The 20676-nt window shown below is 40.0% G+C and overlaps 1 protein-coding gene across 5 annotated transcripts in view; it reads left to right on the top strand.

Moving 5' to 3' along the window:
* Nucleotides 1-20676, top strand: part of LYST (lysosomal trafficking regulator) — a 202393-nt gene that overhangs the window by 166496 nt on the left and 15221 nt on the right. For all 5 annotated transcript variants that reach the window (XM_059899076.1, XM_059899079.1, XM_059899078.1 and 2 more), the window contains 5 exons: nucleotides 1366-1506; nucleotides 4255-4472; nucleotides 11420-11650; nucleotides 13439-13628; nucleotides 16766-16902. In XM_059899076.1, the coding sequence (XP_059755059.1) occupies nucleotides 1366-1506; nucleotides 4255-4472; nucleotides 11420-11650; nucleotides 13439-13628; nucleotides 16766-16902 (917 nt within the window). The remainder of the gene's footprint in view (nucleotides 1-1365; nucleotides 1507-4254; nucleotides 4473-11419; nucleotides 11651-13438; nucleotides 13629-16765; nucleotides 16903-20676) is intronic.

The raw sequence follows: 20676 nt of genomic DNA, 5'->3' as shown, positions 1-20676 counted from the left end.
ATGAGAAAGTAGTAACAGAAAATGTTGCTCGGCAAAGCAGGTCAGGCTTGGGGAAGATTTAGCATATTTTTTAAAAATCGTGCCTTGCTTGATGCTGAAATTCGTCTGTAACAGTCTCCAGATAGAAAGATGTGTTCAAATTTCAGCAAGTTGAGAGGAGTTTTGGATGGTACAGCATGGTTCCGAAGAAGCATCCACGCTGCTGCTGTTTTCGCGGGCTGGTCTTTAGGTATCATTTCATATTCTAGGATGGAAAGTCTGGTAGCTGTTGACAGAAAAGACAGGGTCAAAGCTCAGTTCTTGATTATTAGTAGTGTTCGCCAGACAAACTTAACAAAGGAGGAAGTATTCTTAGTTTTATTTTCATTCATAGGAAATTTTACTAAATTTTTTAGGTTAGAGTTAGAACATCTAAAAAGCAATGCCCCTCCCCCCCCAAAAAAAAAAGAAAAGAGAGAAGAAAAGAGATAAAGAAATAATCTTGCTTCTTGATGGGGGAAAAAACTTATTTTGCCTATTTGAACTTTAATTTTCCTTCCTTATTCTTTCATTCAATAAATTAATGATTATCCAATTCCTAGAATGTGCTCGGTATGGTTGATATCCCAGGTCTCTGCTTTTATGGAACTTTCATTCTACTTGGGCAGACAGTAATCAATTAAACAAATAAGTGATATACATTTATCTAGTTATATGTACTATGAAAGCATAATACCGATTAAAAATAACATAATGGGGCTTCCCTGGTGGCGCAGTGGTTGAGAATCTGCCTGCTAATGCAGGGGACACGGGGACACGAGCCCTGGTCTGGGAAGATCCCACATGCCACGGAGCAGCTGGGCCCGTGAGCCACAACTACTGAGCCTGCGCCCCGCAACGGGAGGGGCCGCGATAGTGAAAGGCCCGCGCACCGCGATGAAGAGCGGTCCCCGCACCGCGATGAAGAGTGGCCCCCGCTTGCCGCAACTAGAGAAAGCCCTCGCACGAACCGAAGACCCAACACAGCCAAAACTAAATAAATAAATAAATAAAGTAGCTATAAAATTAAAAAAAAAAAACAAAACAAAACAGTAGATTCAAGTGACTATGAAATTCTATATATAGATTTTAAAAAAAAAAAAAGAATACTTCTCAGGTTCATTCCAAGGAAAGCCTAAATAGTTGCTTTAAAAAAATAACATAATGCAGTCGCAAATTGTGTAGAGAAATATTTATTTTCAAGAACACAAATGATCTCTTTTAAACTGTGGACAAAGTAAACATCATTTTAATCTTTTTGAAGTAGTAAAAGTGAATTAATTGTAACAAGTTTCAAATGGAATCAAGTCTTTGTGTCTTAAGTGTGTTATTTGTATTTCTTTTCAGATCAGAGTTTTGACATCCCAGACAGAACTTTTCATTCTACAAACACAACCTGGCGTCTCTCCTCTTTTGAGTCCATGACTGACGTGAAAGAACTTATTCCAGAGTTTTTCTATCTTCCAGAATTCTTAGTTAACCGTGAAGGTATAACAGTTAATCGTTTCTAATTTAAATTTCTGAGTGTTTGTACTTACTTTATAATTTTCCAAAAATAAAAATACCTTTTGTAAGTCCTAAAATTTGAGTCCCCAAATAAGAGAAATACCTTTACTTATTAGTATATAATGTTATTTCCAAGTGAGCTTGAGGATGTTAAATATTTTGTAGGACTAGGTATATCTGGAAAACTGTAACTTTTAACTATTAAAAAGTATTTGTAAACGTGTATTTTAATTCTGTTACAGAACTTGCTTTATTGTTTTCTCTGATTACAAAAGTTATAATATGCTGATTATAGAAAAAGAGTCATGAATTTATAAAGAACAATGTAAATTAACCAAAATCTCAATGATTTTATGAGGAATGACCAAGTTAGAAATAAAACACTCTAACTAGAGTTATCTAATAATGAAAAGGAATTCTAGAAGATAAAATCAGATTTTCTGTGATGCCAGTGACCAACAATCTTGGTAATCTTACCTGTTCCTTAATGTAAGATCAGTTAATCCTTTACAGGGTATCTTTGGGTCATTTTCCTACATTACTTAATTTCATATTTTTATGTGACCTTTAGGAAGTACATGAAATTGAGAGTTATATCTTTAGAGAGGTTAATGTTGGACAAATTACTTCAGAATTGTTTCCTATATTAACTGGCCTCTCTGGAGTTATTTAGAGAATCCGTTATTTAGATAAATCTGTGCTGCTAATTACCTGGAGCAAGCTTCATAGTGTTGCCCAAGTGGGAAATGCCTCAGTGAAATATCAGCACCTGCAGTTGGGGGTACCTGCCTTGTGGCTTTCAATCAGGGACTCATTTCTCTGTCCAAAAACCACATTCCTCTGTGGTTTCTTATATGTATGTTCCTGTTACCTATGGCTGCATAACGAATAACCCCAATACTTAGTGACTCAGAACAACATTCAATGTATTATCCATCACAGCTTTTGCAGGTCAGAAAGTCAGGGACAGCTCAGCCAAGTGGTTTTTGTGGTTTTGGCTCAGGGTCTCTTGTGCATTCAGATTGGCTGGCGCTGGAACATCCAGGGGAGCAGAGCAGCGCGGGGCTGGTGGGCATCTCTCTCTTCAGGTAGTGTCCATGGTTTTCCATGTGGTTTCTCCACGTGGACTAGTGTGGACTTCCTCACAGCATGGCGGCCTCGGACACCCTACTTGGCAGCTCAGGGTTCCAAAGGCAAGTGTCCCTAGAGAGATGAGCAGAAGCTGCATGGCCTTTCCCAGCCTAGCCTTGGAAGTCACACGGTGGCACTTACACTGCATTCTGCTTGTGAGGTAGTCACAAGTGCCTGCCCACATTCAAAAGGAAGGAGCATAGGCTTTGCCACTTGATAGGGGAGCAGCAAGGTTCTAGAAAAGCACGCACAACAGCAAGTGTTGTTACAGCTAGCCATTTTTGGAAACGATAACTTGCTATAGCATACATCCTGCTATTTCCTATGAGCATTCCTATAGGCCTCTCATGGTACCTCCAGGCATCTGCTCTGGGTGAACAGTGTCTACCTCTGTGATGTGTCCCCAGAGCACCAAAAAGTTGGGAATGATTTGAGTTCACAGAGACTCCCTGCGGCTCAACCCCTCCTAGCTCAGCCCTGAGATGCCTCATCACCATTGCTCAACCAGTAAATCTCTGCTGCTTCCCCTGAAGCCGCCACATAGAGTATGGAGGCGCTCAGCCAGTACATCCTAACGCTGTCACCCTGCAGCTGTCTGTCGGATGACTGCTGGGATTTTTGAGGTGACCCTCACCCCCACCCCGTATTAATTTTATATAAGCCCTTAGTTTATATTTTATATCATATCATTTCAGAGTACTTCCAAAATTAGTGAAGATCCTTCTAACTGTTTTCACAAGATCAAGAAGTAGGCAGACAGCAACTTAATTTTACATGGAACATAATTAGCTTTTAAGAGGTCTTTTTAAATTTGGATTCTGCTACGGTGTTCGGATTTTCTGCCCATAAAAAAAATAAAGGTAGCACAAAAAAAATTTCTGTTCAAAGGTAACATTTCCTTTAGGACAATTTTTTAAAGAAACACTTCTGAGATTTTTGTTTACACTAGCAGACTAATGAGGCAATTAGATAACACCTTATTTACATCGCAGAAGAACCCTCTTAGTGTGTTAGTATAATTTTGTTGTCCACAGGAATGCTTAATGGAAATGAAATCAGAACAGACCTATAGATTTACCATAAAATTAATAGACTAAGACAGTTCATTCTAGGAATGTGTATACTTTGTATTCGTTGAGTTTTTAAACTACAGAGTGCTAATCCTTACTACATATAAGTAGTCTTGAATTTATTATATGTTAACACCAATTATTCTGAAACACTTATACAAAAGCCTTCACTTTATTTTAATCAGGTTTACAATTCAGATATTTTCTCACTCAGTGCATTTGAAGATTTGATAACTGGAACATTGGAGTTAGTGGGCAATGATTTTCTGCTTGTTTTTCAATATGATATAAAGTGGTGGAAGGGTAAAGTTGAAAGATCTCAGATTCAGTTAGGATAGATAGCGTTAATCCATGTAGCTCTGTGAGGGGTAAGTCAGCAGGTGAGCAACGGTGTTACTATCCCCTCGCTGCTCCTTCTCCAGGTTATAGCACACAGTAGCTGTTTCTGTGAACTCGTACAATCTGCTCAGTGGGCCAAAGGAAGCATGCTCTGGGGGAGATAAACATTGACATTAATCTTCTCTTTTAGGTTTCGATTTTGGTGTACGCCAGAATGGTGAACGGGTGAATCACGTCAACCTCCCGCCTTGGGCACGTAACGATCCTCGTCTTTTTATCCTCATCCATAGACAGGCTCTAGAGTCTGACTACGTGTCCCAGAACATCTGTCAGTGGATCGACTTGGTATTCGGGTATAAGCAAAAAGGGAAGGCCTCTGTCCAAGCCATCAATGTTTTTCATCCTGCTGTAAGTGACTCTTTTCAAACTCTGCATTTATATAAGGTAGAAGGTTAGACTTTCTTTACAATACCCAAGTTATCAAAGAGAATTGACAAAGACACTAAACTTGCCCAAGATTTTTCAGGTTTTATATTTCACCTCTTTAAGAATAACTAAGATACTATCTATCAGGGGTTCCCCAAGACCATCCCCAGGTTGGATGAGGACTTAACAACTCAGCATATAGCTGTAATTACAGCTAAGGTTTATTACAGTGAAGGGTACAAAGCAAAATCAGCAAAAGGAAAAGATGCACCGGGCAAAGCTGGAGGAAACCAGGCACAAGCTTCCAAGAGACTTCTCCCAGTGAATCAAAAGGGACTCACTCACTTCCTCCAGAAACAAATTGTGACAGCATGTGTGATGTTGTCTACCAGGGAAGCTCATGAGGGATGCAGTGCCAGCGTTTTTATTAAGGACTGGTCATGTAGGCACCCTCTTTCTCACAAGTCCTGAAATTCCAGGCGTCCAGAAGGAAACAGATATTCAGTATACACCACACTGTTTGTATAGTTTGGGTGCAGTGAGCCACTCTTACCAGGTAGAGAAGGTGGGAACTCTCTTGAAATCCGTGTTCCCAGACACCAGCCAAGGACCACATTTGCAGGCACGCCATCCCAAGGAGAGCAGTTCAGGCCTGCCGTGTAACTCTTTTCTGCATACTGTCCTGTATATCAATACATGTTCTATTTTTTAAATGACCTCATTTTTCCTTATTGCACGAGCAATATTTGTGCCTTGTTAGAAAAATGTATAAGATACAGACCGCAAAAGGAAGAAATTTAAAAATCAACTTTGATATCATCATCCAAAGATAAATATCAAACCACCTTCTAGACTTTTATCTATACATATGTATCACTCCATTTATATAATATTAATACTACTTATCCCAAAGTATGGCTATCCAATAATTTATTTAACCAGTCCCCTATTGTTGGATATTTAGTTAGTATGCATTTGCTATTAAAATTAATATTCCTCAGATTATTTCTTTATGTACCTCTTTACTTCTTCAAGATAAATTCCTAGAAGCAGAATAGTTACACTTTAACATATATTTTTTAATGTTGTTAGATAGTCTACCTTTTTAAAAAATATATCTATCTATTCAGGAAACATTTATTTTGCTAGGCTCTGGGGATACAAAGGTGAATAAGATTCACATAGGGAGGGAACATATATGAATGGCCAGTAAGCAAATGATAAAGGTGCTGGCATCTTTAGTCATCAGGGAAACGCAAATTAAAGCCACAATGAGTTACCACTTTATATCCCTGAGAATGACTGAAAGTAAAAAGACTAACAATTCCAGGTATTGGGTAGGTGGAATACTACTCAGCAGTGAAGAGGAATGGATTTCAGATGTATGGGATAGCATGGATGAATCTCCAAAACATTTTATGCTGAATGAAAGACGCCTTTCATAAGAGTACACTCTGTATGATCCACTCCGTTTACATGATATTCAAGAGCAAGGAAAATTAATGTCTTAGTAGTAGAAATCATGGGGAATTTATCTTAAAGACGGTTCTTTATTTCTTTAAGATACTTTCCAACCTAATTGCCTCTGGGGAGTAGAGTAGTGACTGCCACAGGCGCACCCGGGAACTTTCTGGGGTGATGGAATTGCTCTATACCTTGATTTGCATGATGGTTGCATGGGATGGTACTATAAAAATCTGTATCGTTTTATTGTATGTAAAATATACCTCTATAAAAATGTATATAAAATTTTTATAAGTTTTAAAGACTGAGGTGTAATTTTTACACTTTGTTCATATTTGATGTAAAATGTAACTTTAAAAGCAATTAAGAATTTGGACATTAACCTCAATATACTCTGTGCCTATAATACTGGCACAAATTTTCAATTGTTCTCATTTAAAATTCACATTAGAAGTATCTGCATGCTGAAATATACCATTTAATTCTCATCTTACTAGAATTTTTTTCATTAATTCTTTGAGACTTTAGAGCTTTAAAAAGGATAGAGTTTATACCATTGTTCTAGAAATTTAAAATACAATTTATTTATTTATTTTGCTGCGCCACGCGGCATGTGGGATCTTAGTTCCCTGACCAGGGGTCTAACCCGTGCGCCCTGCAGTAGAAGCGTGGAGTCTTAACCACTGGACCACCAGGGAAGTCCTGTTCTAGAAATTTAGTAATTCATAGGACAAAACCAAGTGTCACAATTAAGCACACAGTCTCTAAATCCACAATTGAGTTCAAATCCTTACTCTGTGACTCTGCCACTTACTGTGTGACCTGCAGTGTGACCTTAACTTCTCTGTACCTTAATGTACAAATTTGTAAAATGTGAACAATAATACCAGCCTCATAAATTAAGAAAATGCATGCAGGGTAATGTCTGCCATCCAGTTAAGTGCAAATAAATGTTAACTTTTTAAAAAGGAATGTAGGGGCTTCCCTGGTGGTGCAGTGGTTAAGAATCCGCCTGCCATTGTAGGGGACACGGGTTCGAGCCCTGGCCCGGGAAGATCCCACATGCCGTGGAGCAGCTAAGCCCGTGCACCACAACTACTGAGCCTGCGCTCTAGAGCCCGTGGGCCACAACTACTGAGCCCGCGCTCTAGAGCCCGTGGGCCACAACTACTGAGCCCACGTGCCACAACTACTGAAGCCCATGTGTCTAGAGCCCGTGCTCCACAACAAGAGAAGCCACCGCAATGAGAAGCCTGCACACTGCAACAAAGAGTAGCCCCCGCTCGCCACAACTAGAGAAAGCCTGTGCACAGCAACGAAGACCCAATGCAGCCAAAAATAAATTAATTCATTCATTAATTTAAAAAAATAGAAAAAATATTTTAAAAGGAATGTAAAAATGCCTTTTGATCTTAATTCGTCATTCACCAGTATATGGGGTTCACTAGAAACTGATACCACAGAATGTAAAGAAGTACTAATTTAAAGTAAATTTTAAGAGTCCTGGATATCGGATTATTCCATTCTTCATTTGAATTTTCGACTATATTAAATCCAGCAACCATTAGGAATGACCTGCTTAGATAAGCGTTTATAACAGGTGTTTGAGCCCTTGTGGTCGTGCGAGGGTGGTGGCGAGGGGAGTGGATGCTGAAGATTAACTTCTGAAGAATCTTTGAAACTTTTTTTTGGTATTTATAGAGATGTTCTATGCAGATATAAAAATGAAATTTGCTGACTGATTCAGTGCTAAAAGCTAAATTACACAAGCGAGATGCACAAGCATGACAGATCTATACCCAGCTACTGACTGCTAGCTTTAAAAATAATAAAGTTAGTGCACACCACTCTCCATCTGACTCTAACACTCAGAAGAAAAGTGCAACAACACCCTTCACGTTAAAAAGCTTGCAATTTTCACCGCTGCTCTTTCAGATCCACTTACAGTTCTCATTAGAACCTAAATAATGGTCTGTTAAGCTACCTACCAACATTCTATCGCAATTTCATTTTTATATACCTTTTCCTATGTATCACTTTGGACACATGACTTTTTCAATAATTTAGTATTACACATGAAGTCTTTTTATATATATGTATGAACACTAGGTGGGAAAGAAAAGAACAGTGACGAATCCTGAATTTTTACTCCGTGTCTAGACTGATTATTGCCCTAACCCCCTTTCTCTCTAGCTTCATGTCCTAAGAAAGGTGACAGCATGGAGGACACCAGTCGCGTGGAACATTAAGTGTGCCAACCTCTCTGCAGTGTTTTGGTTGAAGATGGAATACCTTGACTTTGTTTCTCATCCAGTCTTCTGCCCCTTGCCGGGGAGGTGAAGCTGTCCTGCTTCCTGCATTGACAGCTTTGCCTGGTTGGCTGAGGGAGGCTGGAAGGATATACATCACATTACAGCCTTCTCACTGCCAGGTTCTAGTCAGGTTCAGCAATATATGTGGAAACCTGCAAAGCAAACACAGAGAGAGGGAATCAGAATTCAATTAATCCTCTCCAAGGATAAATAAAGCATGGATGAGTGGCTCTTGAGCTCACAGGATGGAAATCACAAAGACTTTGCTTGGGTTTCAGTGATGCTGGTGTTTAGAATCCTGATTCTTCAGCCCAGACAGGAGAAGAGATATAGACCTACAAAAATCTAGGTTCCTTACTAATGTCTCTGTATGTAAGAAAATCCATCTCAATAGTTGATATTCTTAGACATCTTCAAGATGGGGTAGCGACACAAAGTCATCCTGTGACACCAGCCATTGTGCCTTGAGAGGAATCAGACTCTTTCTTTGAGCATATTCACATCAAAGAACAAAAGGGCATTTGGATATCACGTAATTTCAGGCAGACACAGATGGTTTTGAACTTCTAGTTCTCATTTTTAGGAATTGAGAAATTGAGGTGGGGCAGGTTCCCCTAGTTTTCTTCAGTCTTCGTGTTGCCATGTAGCTGCATTCTCTTGTCTCTTTCGATTTTGTTGACCACCTGAAATGATTTTGCCCAATTCCCTGACTCTAGTTTTCTGACCAATATCTGACAGGCAGCCACAGAAAAAATAGAGCCACCTACTAACCTGCTTGCAGAAGCTATTTTGGGTCAACTGAATTGAAAAACCTGATCATTTTTCATCAACTCTCACTGAAAGACAAGACCAAAGAAAAACCTCATTTAGTTTTTCTTTTTTTTTTTTTAATTTGAGGTATAATTGGCATACATTATATTAGTTTCCAGTATACAGCGTACTGATTTTCGATCATCTGCAAAATGATCACCACAGGAAGTCTAGTTACCATCCACCCCATACGAAGTTACAAATATTTTTTTTCTTGGGATGAAGACTTTTAAGATTTATTCCCTTAGGAACTTGCAGATCTGCAGTACAATGTTATTAACTGCAGTCACCATGCTGTACGTTACATCCCAGGACTTGTTTGCTTTATAACTGGAAGTTTGTACCTTTGGCTCCCTTCACCCGTTTGCCCACCCCCTACCTTTGGCAACCACCAATCTTATGAGCTTGGTCTTTTGTTTGTTTAGATTCCACATATACATGAGATCACACTTATTTGTATGGTATTTGTCTCTCTCTGTCTGACTTGTTTCACTTAGCATCATACCTTCAAGGTCCACCCGTGTTGTGACAAGATTTCATTCTTTCTTATGGCTGAGTAATAATTCCATGGCATGTATTTACCACATCGTCTCCATCCATTCCATTGGTGCATGCTTAGGGTGCTTCCATGTCCTGGCTATTATAAATAAGGCGGTAATGAACATAGGGGTGCATGTATCTTTTCAAATTAGTGTTTTCGAAATACCCAGAAGTGGAAATGCTGGATCATATGGTAGCTCTATTTTTAGTTTTCTGAGGCACCTCCATACTGTTCTCCACAGTGGCTGCACCAATTTACATTCCCACCAACAGTGCAGAGGGGCTTCCTTTTCTCTACATCCTCGCCAACGGTTGTTATCTCTTGTCTTTTTGATACTAGCCATTCTCACAGGTGTGAGCTGATATTTCATTGTGGTTTTATTTGCATTTTCCTGATGATTAGTGATGCTGAGCATCTTTTCATATACCTGTTGGCCGTCTGTATGTCTTTTTTGGAAAAATGTCTATTCAGGTCCTCTGCCCCCCACACCATTTTTTTTTAATTTATTATATTCCTTTATTTATTTATTTATAATATTCCTTTGCAGAAAAGTTCCGTAATTTTTCCCATTATTTTTTTAACATCTTTATTGGAGTATAATTGCTTTACATTGTTGTGTTAGTTGCTGCTGTATAACAAAGTGAATCAGCTATATGTATACATATATCCCCATATCCCCTCCCTCTTGCGTCTCTCTCCCACCCTCCCCATCCCTATCCCACCCCTCTAGGTGGTCACAAAGCACGAGCTGATCTCCCTGTGCTATGCTGCTGCTTCCCACTAGCTATCTGTTTTACATTTGGTAGTGTATATATGTCAATGCTACTCTCTCACTTCATCCCAGCTTACCCTTCCCCCTCCCCGTGTCCTCAAGTCCATTCTCTACGGCTGCATCTTTATTCCTGTCCTGCCCCTAGGTGCTTCAGAACCATTTTTTTTTTTTAGATTCCATATGTATGTGTTAGCATATGGTATTTGTTTCTCTCTTTCTGACTTACTTCACTCGGTATGACAGTCTCTAGGTCCATCCACCTTGCTAAAAATAACTCAGTTTTGTCTCTTTTTATGGCTGAGTAATATTCCATGGTATATATGTGCCACATCTTCTTTATCCATTTGTCTGTCGATGGACACTTAGGTTGCTTCCATGTCCTGGCTATTGTAAATAGTGCTGCAAGGAACATTGTGGTACATGACTCTTTTTGAATTATGGTTTTCTCAGGGTATATGCCCAGGAGTGGGATTGCTGGGTCGTATGGTAGCTCTATTTTAGTTTTTAAGGAGCCTCCATACTGTTCTCCATAGTGGCTGTATCAATTTACATTCCCACCAACAGTGCAGCCCCTTTTTAATTAGATGGGTTTGTTTGCTACTGAGTTGTGTAAGTTCTTTATAGATTTTGGATATTAACCCTTTATCAGATATATGATTTGCAAGCAATTTCTCTCATTCAGTAGGTTGTCTTTTCATTTTGTTGATGGATTCCTTTGCTGTGCAGATAAATGAAGTCTTATATGATATTCTCTTAAATTAAAAATTAATTTTATAAACATACCTAATTAGCACCAATCAAGGTACATTATTTTCATTCATCCATTCAGAAGCATTGATCATTCCTATTCTGATCTCATTGAGATTATTAATGATTGTTAACCTGTTCAAAAACATTTTAAAATCCTTTTCGTTTGAAACAGAGAAGAGTAAACCATTGCCTAGAGAATAAAACAAGTTGTTGTTTTCCCCTTCAGTGTTATCGCCAAGTCTTGCTTTTTACATACCTCTCGTTTTCTTTTATTCTTCAGACATATTTTGGAATGGATGTCTCTGCAGTTGAAGATGCAGTTCAGAGACGAGCACTGGAAACCATGATAAAAACCTACGGCCAGACCCCTCGTCAGCTGTTCCAGTGGGCCCATGCGAGCAGACCTGGCTCCAAGCTCAACATCGAAGGGGAGCTTCCTGCTGCCGTGGGGTTGTTAGTGCAGTTTGCTTTCAGAGAAACCAGAGAACAGGTCAAGGAAGTTCCCTATCCGGTATGTCATTTGGATTTCAATAGAATTCAGCAAAAACTGGCTCAACTCCTGAGCCGTCAGGTCCCCTCCCAGGCTCTAGGGGCAGGGAAATGAGTAGCATGGTCCCGGCCTGAAGGTGAGTGCCAGCCAGTGAACACGGATGCCTGCATTACGTTCTGTGTATGGGAAATGCTGCGTTAGTGCTATGAAGAGAGTACTTTGGGAGCTCAGGTCAGATTGTAACCTCCCTGAGGGTCATTACTGGGGAGAGCCTCACCAGGCAGTGACATAACAGGCATTGCAAATGAGAGGAAAGGAACCATCCAGGACCCGAGAAGAGTCTGAGCATGGCTGTGCCAGTGCAAACATGCCTAGCGTGGTCCTGGTTATCATTTTCCGCCAGAGGTGCTGGCCAGAAGTGTGAATGTTTGGGCTTACAATTAAGGGGGAAATCGGACATGTTTTTTTGGCCCCTCCAGATTGTAATGATAAGAAGTATTGCCTCTTAAAATGGGAAGTAGGTATAATTTTTACTCTGAAATAGAAAAATAAAGCAAGCAAGCCTTAAGAGTAAAATGGATTCTAATCCTCAACTAAATTCTTCATTGTAAAAGCAGCAAAGATGGAAGATTGTGAATTGTAAAGTGTTACAAAGGTTTGCAGAAGGAAATCGCAGAAAATGAAAAGGCAAAGGAAAGAGGTTGTGAAGGACTTGGAGATAAAGTAAAGCACAGATGTCAAACTGCAGTCATCTGTGAGCCACTTTAAGAGAAAATGCTTTTTACAGATCTTGCTTTGATAGTCATTTCTTATAATGATGTTTCTTAAATATACTAAATGTAGAACACAAATAGAACACTGAATGTAAGTTCTTTATGCTCAGAGCTCATATATATCAAATTTGCATGGTAAATACAAACAAAACTTATACAACTAGTAAAATTGAAATTTAAATTTTAAAACATCAATATGAGAGACAGTGTAGTTTTGCTGAACCCAGATCACCAGTGTTGTGTTTCATAGTTGAAAGCTGTATTTTTTGTTTTGTGTTTACTTGTCAACGAAACTCAAATGCTTTTGAAGCCTTACAAATCATTTTAGTCATTGTCATTACCAGGGTCATTATTTTTAACTAGAATCTATTACTTTAACATGTCAAAATAACAGTACATCCCTGAAAAGTAATAAATGTCATTTAATTTGCCACTATGCTTATTGCTCATTAACTAATTCAAGTTGGTGAGTATGAAGGACCTGAGCAGTATGTCTGTTTGCAGTGGGAACGCGTACCGACCTGCCTCCTTCCCACCCCAGGACCTTCGCACTGGCTGTTCCCTCCGCCTGGCGTGCCCTGTCCCCAGATAGAACCCCAGTTTGCTCTCTCATTTCACTCAGGTGTCTGCTCAGACATGATCTCCGCAGGCAGTCTTCCCCGACCCCCGCATCTAAACGGGCAGCTCTGTCACTCTCGGTCTTCTTCCCCTTCTTTGACTTTCTTCGTAGCGCTTGCACCAGCTGACATCTTGTGTATGTATTTGTCTAGTTGTTGTCTGCCCTGCTTCCCCGCTATCAGACAGCTCCACGGGCACTGGGACTTCATCTGTCTTGTTCATCACCGTGTCTAGCAACCAGGAACACATATTTCCATATGCTAAGCACGGGGGAAGTAAAAAATTATAAAATAATTCTTGCCCACAAAGGGCTTATAATCAGGCTGCTTTCTCTTACTCTGTTTGGAGTTTAAATTAGAAGTGATTCTATATTTACTACCTTTTTTAAAATTGTACTTTTTACTTTCCTCGGTTGTAGAGTCCTTTGTCATGGATAAAAGGCTTGAAATGGGGGGAGTATGTCGGTTCCCCAAGTGCCCCAGTACCTGTGGTCTGCTTCAGCCAGCCCCACGGAGAAAGATTTGGTTCTCTCCAGGCTCTGCCCACTAGAGCAATCTGCGGTTTGTCCCGAAATTTCTGTCTTCTGATGACGTACAGCAAAGAACAAGGTAAAATCAAACATGAAAATCATCCTAGGTGTATCTTTCGTGAGAGTTGAATGTTTCCTCTCATCTGTGCTGATATTTTGTTTTATTTCTAGGTTTTCTGAGTCCTTGGTGAAAAACTAAACTCAAATTTGTGTTCATTTAATGCAACGTAGGAATTAAAACAGTACATGAAAAAAATGGGAACTAAATGCAATGTCATTTGAAATGAGAGGAAGTGTTGAAGGAGACAAGAATAAATGTCTCACAAAATGAAAACATTAACAGTTTTATATAAATGTACACTTTGAGACTCTTGAATTCCAGAATAGACAGACTTATTTGACCAGCAAATCTAGTACCTCAGAAGAGACAGTCATGAGATTAAAACAAAACAAGGAAGTCATGATAGCCTTGAAAACAGGTTTTAAAAATATGTATGTCTGGAAAGCAATGTTTTTCTCACCTCTCTGTGCACTGACTCACTGAAAGCAACACATGGAAAAGTGCTGTCAGTAGAGGCCCTCTTCATATTTCTAAATGTCACCTACACCCTGGAAAACTAGTGACATTTTCCGCTCAAGTAATCCCTCCGTCCTCCCAAATTAACCGTTTTACTTAATGCGAAAGAACTGTTCCTGCGTCCTAGGCATGGGCTTTAAGCACTAAAATGAATGACTGAGGGCACCCATCTGTTCGTATCAGGTGTGTGCAGATTTGCCCGGAAGCCCGCCTGTGGGCCAGACACGTCTTAGCATTGCGCGCGGCTAGTGTCGAACCTTGCGTTCTGTGCACTGTGCTCTGTGGTCCACGTGGTCCACATGGCCTCCCCCCCATGGAGCACCGCAGTGCAGGGATGCCAGGACCCATGCCAAACATCGGCCACCTAAAGGGATTCAGTGTGCTGGCTGGGCCGCAGTTCTTTTACACTCACTCTTCATTCTGTCATGAAGTGAATGATTGATTGCCTTTATAGTTGTCGGTACTAAAAGAGGCTGCGTACCATTTTATCTAAGTTTAGTGAACTAGGAGGAGAAGGTAAAATCTGTTTGATCATCGCTGTCATATCAGTAGTTTATTCTCACTAGTATGCTACAATTAGCTATGAGGTATGTCACGAGTAATTTACTACTAATAATACTTAAAGTACCAAAATGCGTGAATAATTTATCTTTAAAAAATTAATTTGGGTGGATTGAAGTTTCTCTCTTTAGAGCAGAGAGAAAGGGCTGGTATTATCCTGCTAATGATGGGACTTAAATATGTCCAGTATAATTGCTAACCTGTCTTATTTGTGCCACTTCAGTCACAAGCCCTTAGTGGCCCTTAATAGCTGTGTTCGTTCAAATTACACTTTATTTCCTCATAGAACGTGTTTAGGATTTATCAGAATCTAGGTGTGTCCAGGGAAGTGGTATCACACAAGTTATAGCCATGGCCTCGGGCGGCACGGTGCCTGAATTTGTGTCCCAGTTCTGCTGCCTAATACCTGTGTGACCTTGAGAAAATGACTTACACTTTTGGAATCCTGGCTTTTAATCTATAAAATGGGAGTAAATGAAAGGACTTATCTCACAGGGTAGTTCACTGTAAGGATTAAATGAAATAATATAAGGAACGATTAACACAGCGCGGGACTCATTCTAAGTGCTTAATAAATGCATGCCCATCGGACAGTTAGCACCCTGGGGCCAGGGGCTGTGTGAGTGTTCACTGCTGTACCCAGCGCGGGACCGTCCACGGGGGCGTTTCAGAGAGGCCTTGAATGACTGGGAGTGCACCTGGCAGATGGAAGGTCATGTGTGTTAAGCACTGTTATATCAAATAACTGTGTCATTTTGCTTAGTTATATATGCATAATACAATATAGCAACGAAACTGCCATGGTTTTCATGATCTTTAGCCCAGTATAGGCCAATTACTTGAGAACTGACAATGCCTCAAAATTGCCTGAGGTACTTTTTTTCAAAATATATTGAAACTTGGTTGGGTCCCATTGGAGACATACTGCTTCAGAATCTCTGGGGCTTGAGTCTAGGCCTGTGCATGCTACAAAAGCCATTTTCTTGCAAACTCCTGTTTAAGATCCACTGTTCAAATAGATAAAGCAGAAGTTTATTTTTCTTTTTTAAAAAATATGGTGCCTCTTGTGTTGCTGGAATGAGAAACCAGGAACAGTTACTGAGTTCCTACTACATGCCAGGCTTTATGGTGGAATCTGCAAGGTCCCGAGGCTCATGAAGTGTGGTTCCTTTCCACAGCAGCTTACGTAGAGAGGAGTTTATATTTAACAAGGATATCCCAATTTCTTTATTGCAAAAGTGATGTCCACATTTGGGATTATACTCAACAAAACAAAAAGAAATCTGTGAATTACATTTTCAGTGTGCTGTTGATTCATTCAACAAATATTTATTTGTTTTATTGCTTTATATGCTGGGTATTATGCTAGGTACTCACATTCTGTCTCCGTAAGGAACTCAAAGCTTCTAAGTTTCCAGGGCAGCACCAGCTATAGCATTTATGCCGCATTTGCCCTAGTCAATGTGCCAACAAGGCGTAGATTATGAGAAACGTTGATGTCAGGAGGTCCAGATCTTTATCCCAAAAGGACATAATACAATGTTACGGGTCCAATGAGAAAAGAACAGAACCTTGTTAAACGAAGGTCTCCCGTGCAGTCCTTGCGGTTGAGAGGATTAAATTATCCCTTCTCAGGGTTGCTTCTGCTCTAGCAATGGCCCCTTTCTGGTATTACTAGTTGTCCGTATTGATTTTTCAACAGGGTATCTAAGTTTTTTGAAACATTTTCTCGTTCATATTTATTGTTAAAAGTAAGGTGTCACAGAACATGAATAGAGGAAGCTTGATTATCATTGTCTTTTATAAAAATTTCTTAACAGAAATTTTAGTACTAAGTCATATAAATCCAAACCAAAACACCACAGGTGAAAAAGAATACAGTTCCACCCTTAGAATCCCATTAGCCTTAAAGGAATAAAACTAACACAATTCGGTTCATCTTATGGATATAAAGATGATTTTGCACTGGAATGACCGTGTTCTGCTGTGTGAACTTGAGCCTTTAACCTGCCACTGTGGCCGGCTGTCCAATAATAACTGAGCAGTGGCAACTGATGCTTTTATTTCTCCTTCTTGAGGTGTGAGAAGCATGAACAGTACTGACATTCAGTGGTCCGCCATCCTGAGCTGGGGATACGCTGATAACATTTTAAGGTTGAAGAGTAAACAAAGCGAGCCTCCAATTAACTTTATACAAAGTTCACAGCAGTATCAGGTAAACATTTTTATGAAGTGCTTTACAATAATAATTAAATATAATGCTTTAAAAAGGAGTCAGACTGATGGCAGCCAGTCTTTAATATCCTGCAGTCAGTCCAGGAGCTGGTGATGCTGGATGTATGCTTGTTTACAGTGCTGACAGACTCCCTAACTGCCGCTGTTCTGTGTCCCCAGAGTTTGTCCTCTACCCAGTCTCTTGTTGAGGCAGCATCAGCTCATGGCTCAGTATTGGAACAAAATCAGCATTGCTTTCTTCTCAGTGTCCACTTACCTTTTGTTACTGTGTCATTTTCTTTCTTTCTTTCTTCCTTTCTTTCTTTCTTTCTTTCTTTCTTTCTTTCTTCTTTCTTCCTTCCTTTCTCGTTCTTTCTCTCTCTCTTTCTCTCTCTACAGCTGCGTTGGGTCTTTGTTGCTGCGCACGGGCTTTCTCTAGTTGCGGTGAGCGGGGGCTACTCTTCGTTGCACAGGCTTCTCATTGCGGTGGCTTCTCTTGTTGCGGAGCACGGGCTCTAGCCGCATGGACTTCAGTAGTCGTGGCACGCGGGCTCAGTAGTTGTGGCTCACGGGCTCTAGAGCACAGGCTCGGTAGTTGTGGCGCACGGCTTAGCTGCTCCGCGGCATGTGGGATCTTCCTGGACCAGGGCTCGAACCCGTGTCCCCTGTGTTGGCAGGCAGATTCTTAATCACGGCACCACCAGGGAAGTCCCTTTACTATGTCATTTTCAATAACCAGAGTGCCATCTTCTATACCTGGTTTTTTCTAAATGAACTGGGTATTTAGGCATCACAACATGGTAGAAAGAGCCTTGGGGCTAACTGTAGCTCTGTGATCTGTGTTAGTGTCCAGCTCTGTTATTTACTATGTAGCCTTTGGCAAGTAATTTAACCTTACCCAACTTGAGTTTCTTTCCTCTTCTCTAAAACTGGGCTAGTCATACTCCCACCACTCTCTCATAAAGCTGTTGTTAAAAATGTCTCCAGTGTTTCTGAAAGTACTTTGTAAACTATAAAACATCATGTACACACACAAACACACACACACACACACACAGTACTGCCATAACTTTTTCCGGTACTAAATTGTATGTTAAACCTTCTTTCTTTGACTGTCTTTCCATAGGAAGTTCTTTTACTGTTTTCTGACTTCCGTTACCTACATAGCACCTGGTGCCTATTCATATAGTCCTAACATTCGTCACCATTCCCTGAGCACTTTAAAGATGGAGTAAGCTACTTTTGGGGAATTTTTGGCAGTGAAAGAAAGGAGAGCAATGGTTTGTTTGCTTAACCTTCAATATGCCTGGAAAGAAAGGTCACTGCCTTTTGTCATCTGGCTTACCAGTAAACTAACAAAAGTAAGAATAAAGGACAGTGAAAAACAACCTTATTATAAATTTTAATAAGAATTTAAGCACTGAAAAATTATTTCTATCTTGTAAAGTTGGGCACAGAAACATCATTAAAGATGAAAAAATACTCTCATTAAGTCCTTTTAGCAAAACAGGATGATCCAGATTTCTACCAAACACGGTGTGATAAAGTACTTCCGGTCAAGTGCCTAACTAACTAGATAAGAATACCATATTTCATTTTGTTCTTAGAAATATGCTGTTCACTCATTGGTTGTTTAGTTTGAGAAAATTTGTCCAGGGTATTATCATATGAAGACTCACACTCTGAGATTTCACTTATCTGATCAATTTCATCATCATCCTTACAGATTAGAGTCCTGCTGTCTCTTAGCCTTTATCTTCTGATTGATCTCATAATTGTGAAACATGTTCCTGTCAATTTTCTTCTCTTTTCCATTATTGCTGGAAAATGAAAAATTCTCAATTTCCAACTGTGTTCGATGACAGCTGAAAGTAGACTACAGAAATGGTGTCTTTGGTCTTCTTTTATACTTTCTCAAAAGATGACAACATTCTTTTGACAATGCAATAAGAAAACCAAAAGATGACAATTTAGGGACTTCCCTGGTGGGGCTGTGGTTAAGAATCCACCTGCCAATGCAGGGGACACGGGTTCAAGCCCTGGTCCGGGAAGATCCCACATGCTGCAGAGCAACTAAGCCCATGCGCCACAACTACTGAGCCTGCGCTCTAGAGCCCGTGAGCCACAACTACTGAGCCCGCGTGCCATAACTACTGAAGCCCATGCGCCTAGAGCCCGTGCTCCGCAACAAGAGAAGCCACCGCAACGAGAAGCCCGCGCACTGCAACAAAGAGTAGCCCCCGCTCACCACAGCTAGAGAAAGCCCGCGTGCAGCAACAAGGACCCAACGCAGCCAAAAATAAATAAATGAATAAGTAAATAAATAAATTTATTAAAAAAAGATGACAATTTATTTCACATTTTACATCATCCTTCTGGGAGATCCATTATTCTTCCATTTTCTTATTTTGTTTGTTTTGTTTTAGCATAGTTGGGAATAATTGAAGAGTAGAGATGAAATAATTCCTAGAATGATGAAATAGCAAAGTGTTTCAAAATAGAGAAAAAAATGAGATTATTGAAATCCTAAAAATGTAACTTAGGTTTATAAAAGAGTTCAGTCAACCCATATGGTAATTGCAAGACAGCATGAGTTTTATTCTACATATAGGAAATAGGTACATTTTCTTTTTGCTCTTTGGAAGACCTCTAAGAAAGAATAAAAATTATGAAATATCAATCTTTACAAATAGAACTATTCAAGAAAGAAACTCAAAAAATAAAATTAGATCCAATGGACTCTGAAGATATATTGAGAGTTAAGAAGAGTCAGGCTCAAAGCAAGTCACCTTTCAAGGTAGCAGACACTTGAACACGTTTGCAGGGCCAGGGGAAGAAGCCAGCAAATGACAGTTTGAAATTCTGACAGTTGTTTGAGAAACACTGGGGTGGGGTGGGGCTGGCCTTAAAAACAGAGGGGCTTCTCTAAATCAGGAGGTGACGCCGAGACATTTTGAGGCCCGAAGGAGGGAAAGGGATGAGGTCTGTGGCTGATGATCGCCGTCTTCTTAGGGAAGTGAAGTGAAGTATGTGGGTATTGCTGAGCAGCCGACCGACCGGGAGAGGTGGGACTGGAGAGGGGGCAGAGCGGCTGGGGACAGCTGCTGGGGGCGTGGTGCTGGGGGTCAGCTAGTGCCAGAGGAAGACTGTCAGGCCGAGCAAAGAGGTGAGCCGACCTTGAATAGTGTCTCCATGGTTGGGACTCAAGGGTTTATAATCCCCAAGGAATAATCCCAGATTTTTTTCTCCACGTTTATCTTTCTTTCTTCTCCTATCTAGCAATCTTTAGAACTGTTAGAAGCAGTACCTCTATTTATATATACTCTGTTTCCCTACCAAAGACAGAAAAAGAAAAAAAAAAAAAAGAAAAGTAAAAATCAGGTAAATGCATCTCTCTCTCTCTCTCTCTCTCTCTCTCTGTCACACACACACACACACACACACACACACACACACACACACACACCCTCTCAACCTTGGATCTAGTCAATCCTGAATCATTGTGTTTAAGTTTCTGAGGAACAAATGGCCCTACGTGTATTTGTGTGTGTGTGTGTGTGTGTGTGTACACAGAAAAATGTAAAATCATAGACAATGCATTGTAATACATTTTAACTTGGAAACAGCTTTTAGATAGCTTAAAGTTACAGAATATTATTATATCTTACACCATTCTAATCATTTCAAGTAAAATGTTTACCTTAAATTTTGTGATCATATATTTTTTTTAAAATTGTCAGAAAAATAGAAGCATTTCTTATGCTTTTTAAACATG

This window comes from Balaenoptera ricei, chromosome 16, assembly GCF_028023285.1.
Source record: "Balaenoptera ricei isolate mBalRic1 chromosome 16, mBalRic1.hap2, whole genome shotgun sequence".
Lineage (NCBI taxonomy): Eukaryota > Metazoa > Chordata > Mammalia > Artiodactyla > Balaenopteridae > Balaenoptera > Balaenoptera ricei.
This window is presented reverse-complemented; position numbering and strand designations above follow the sequence as displayed.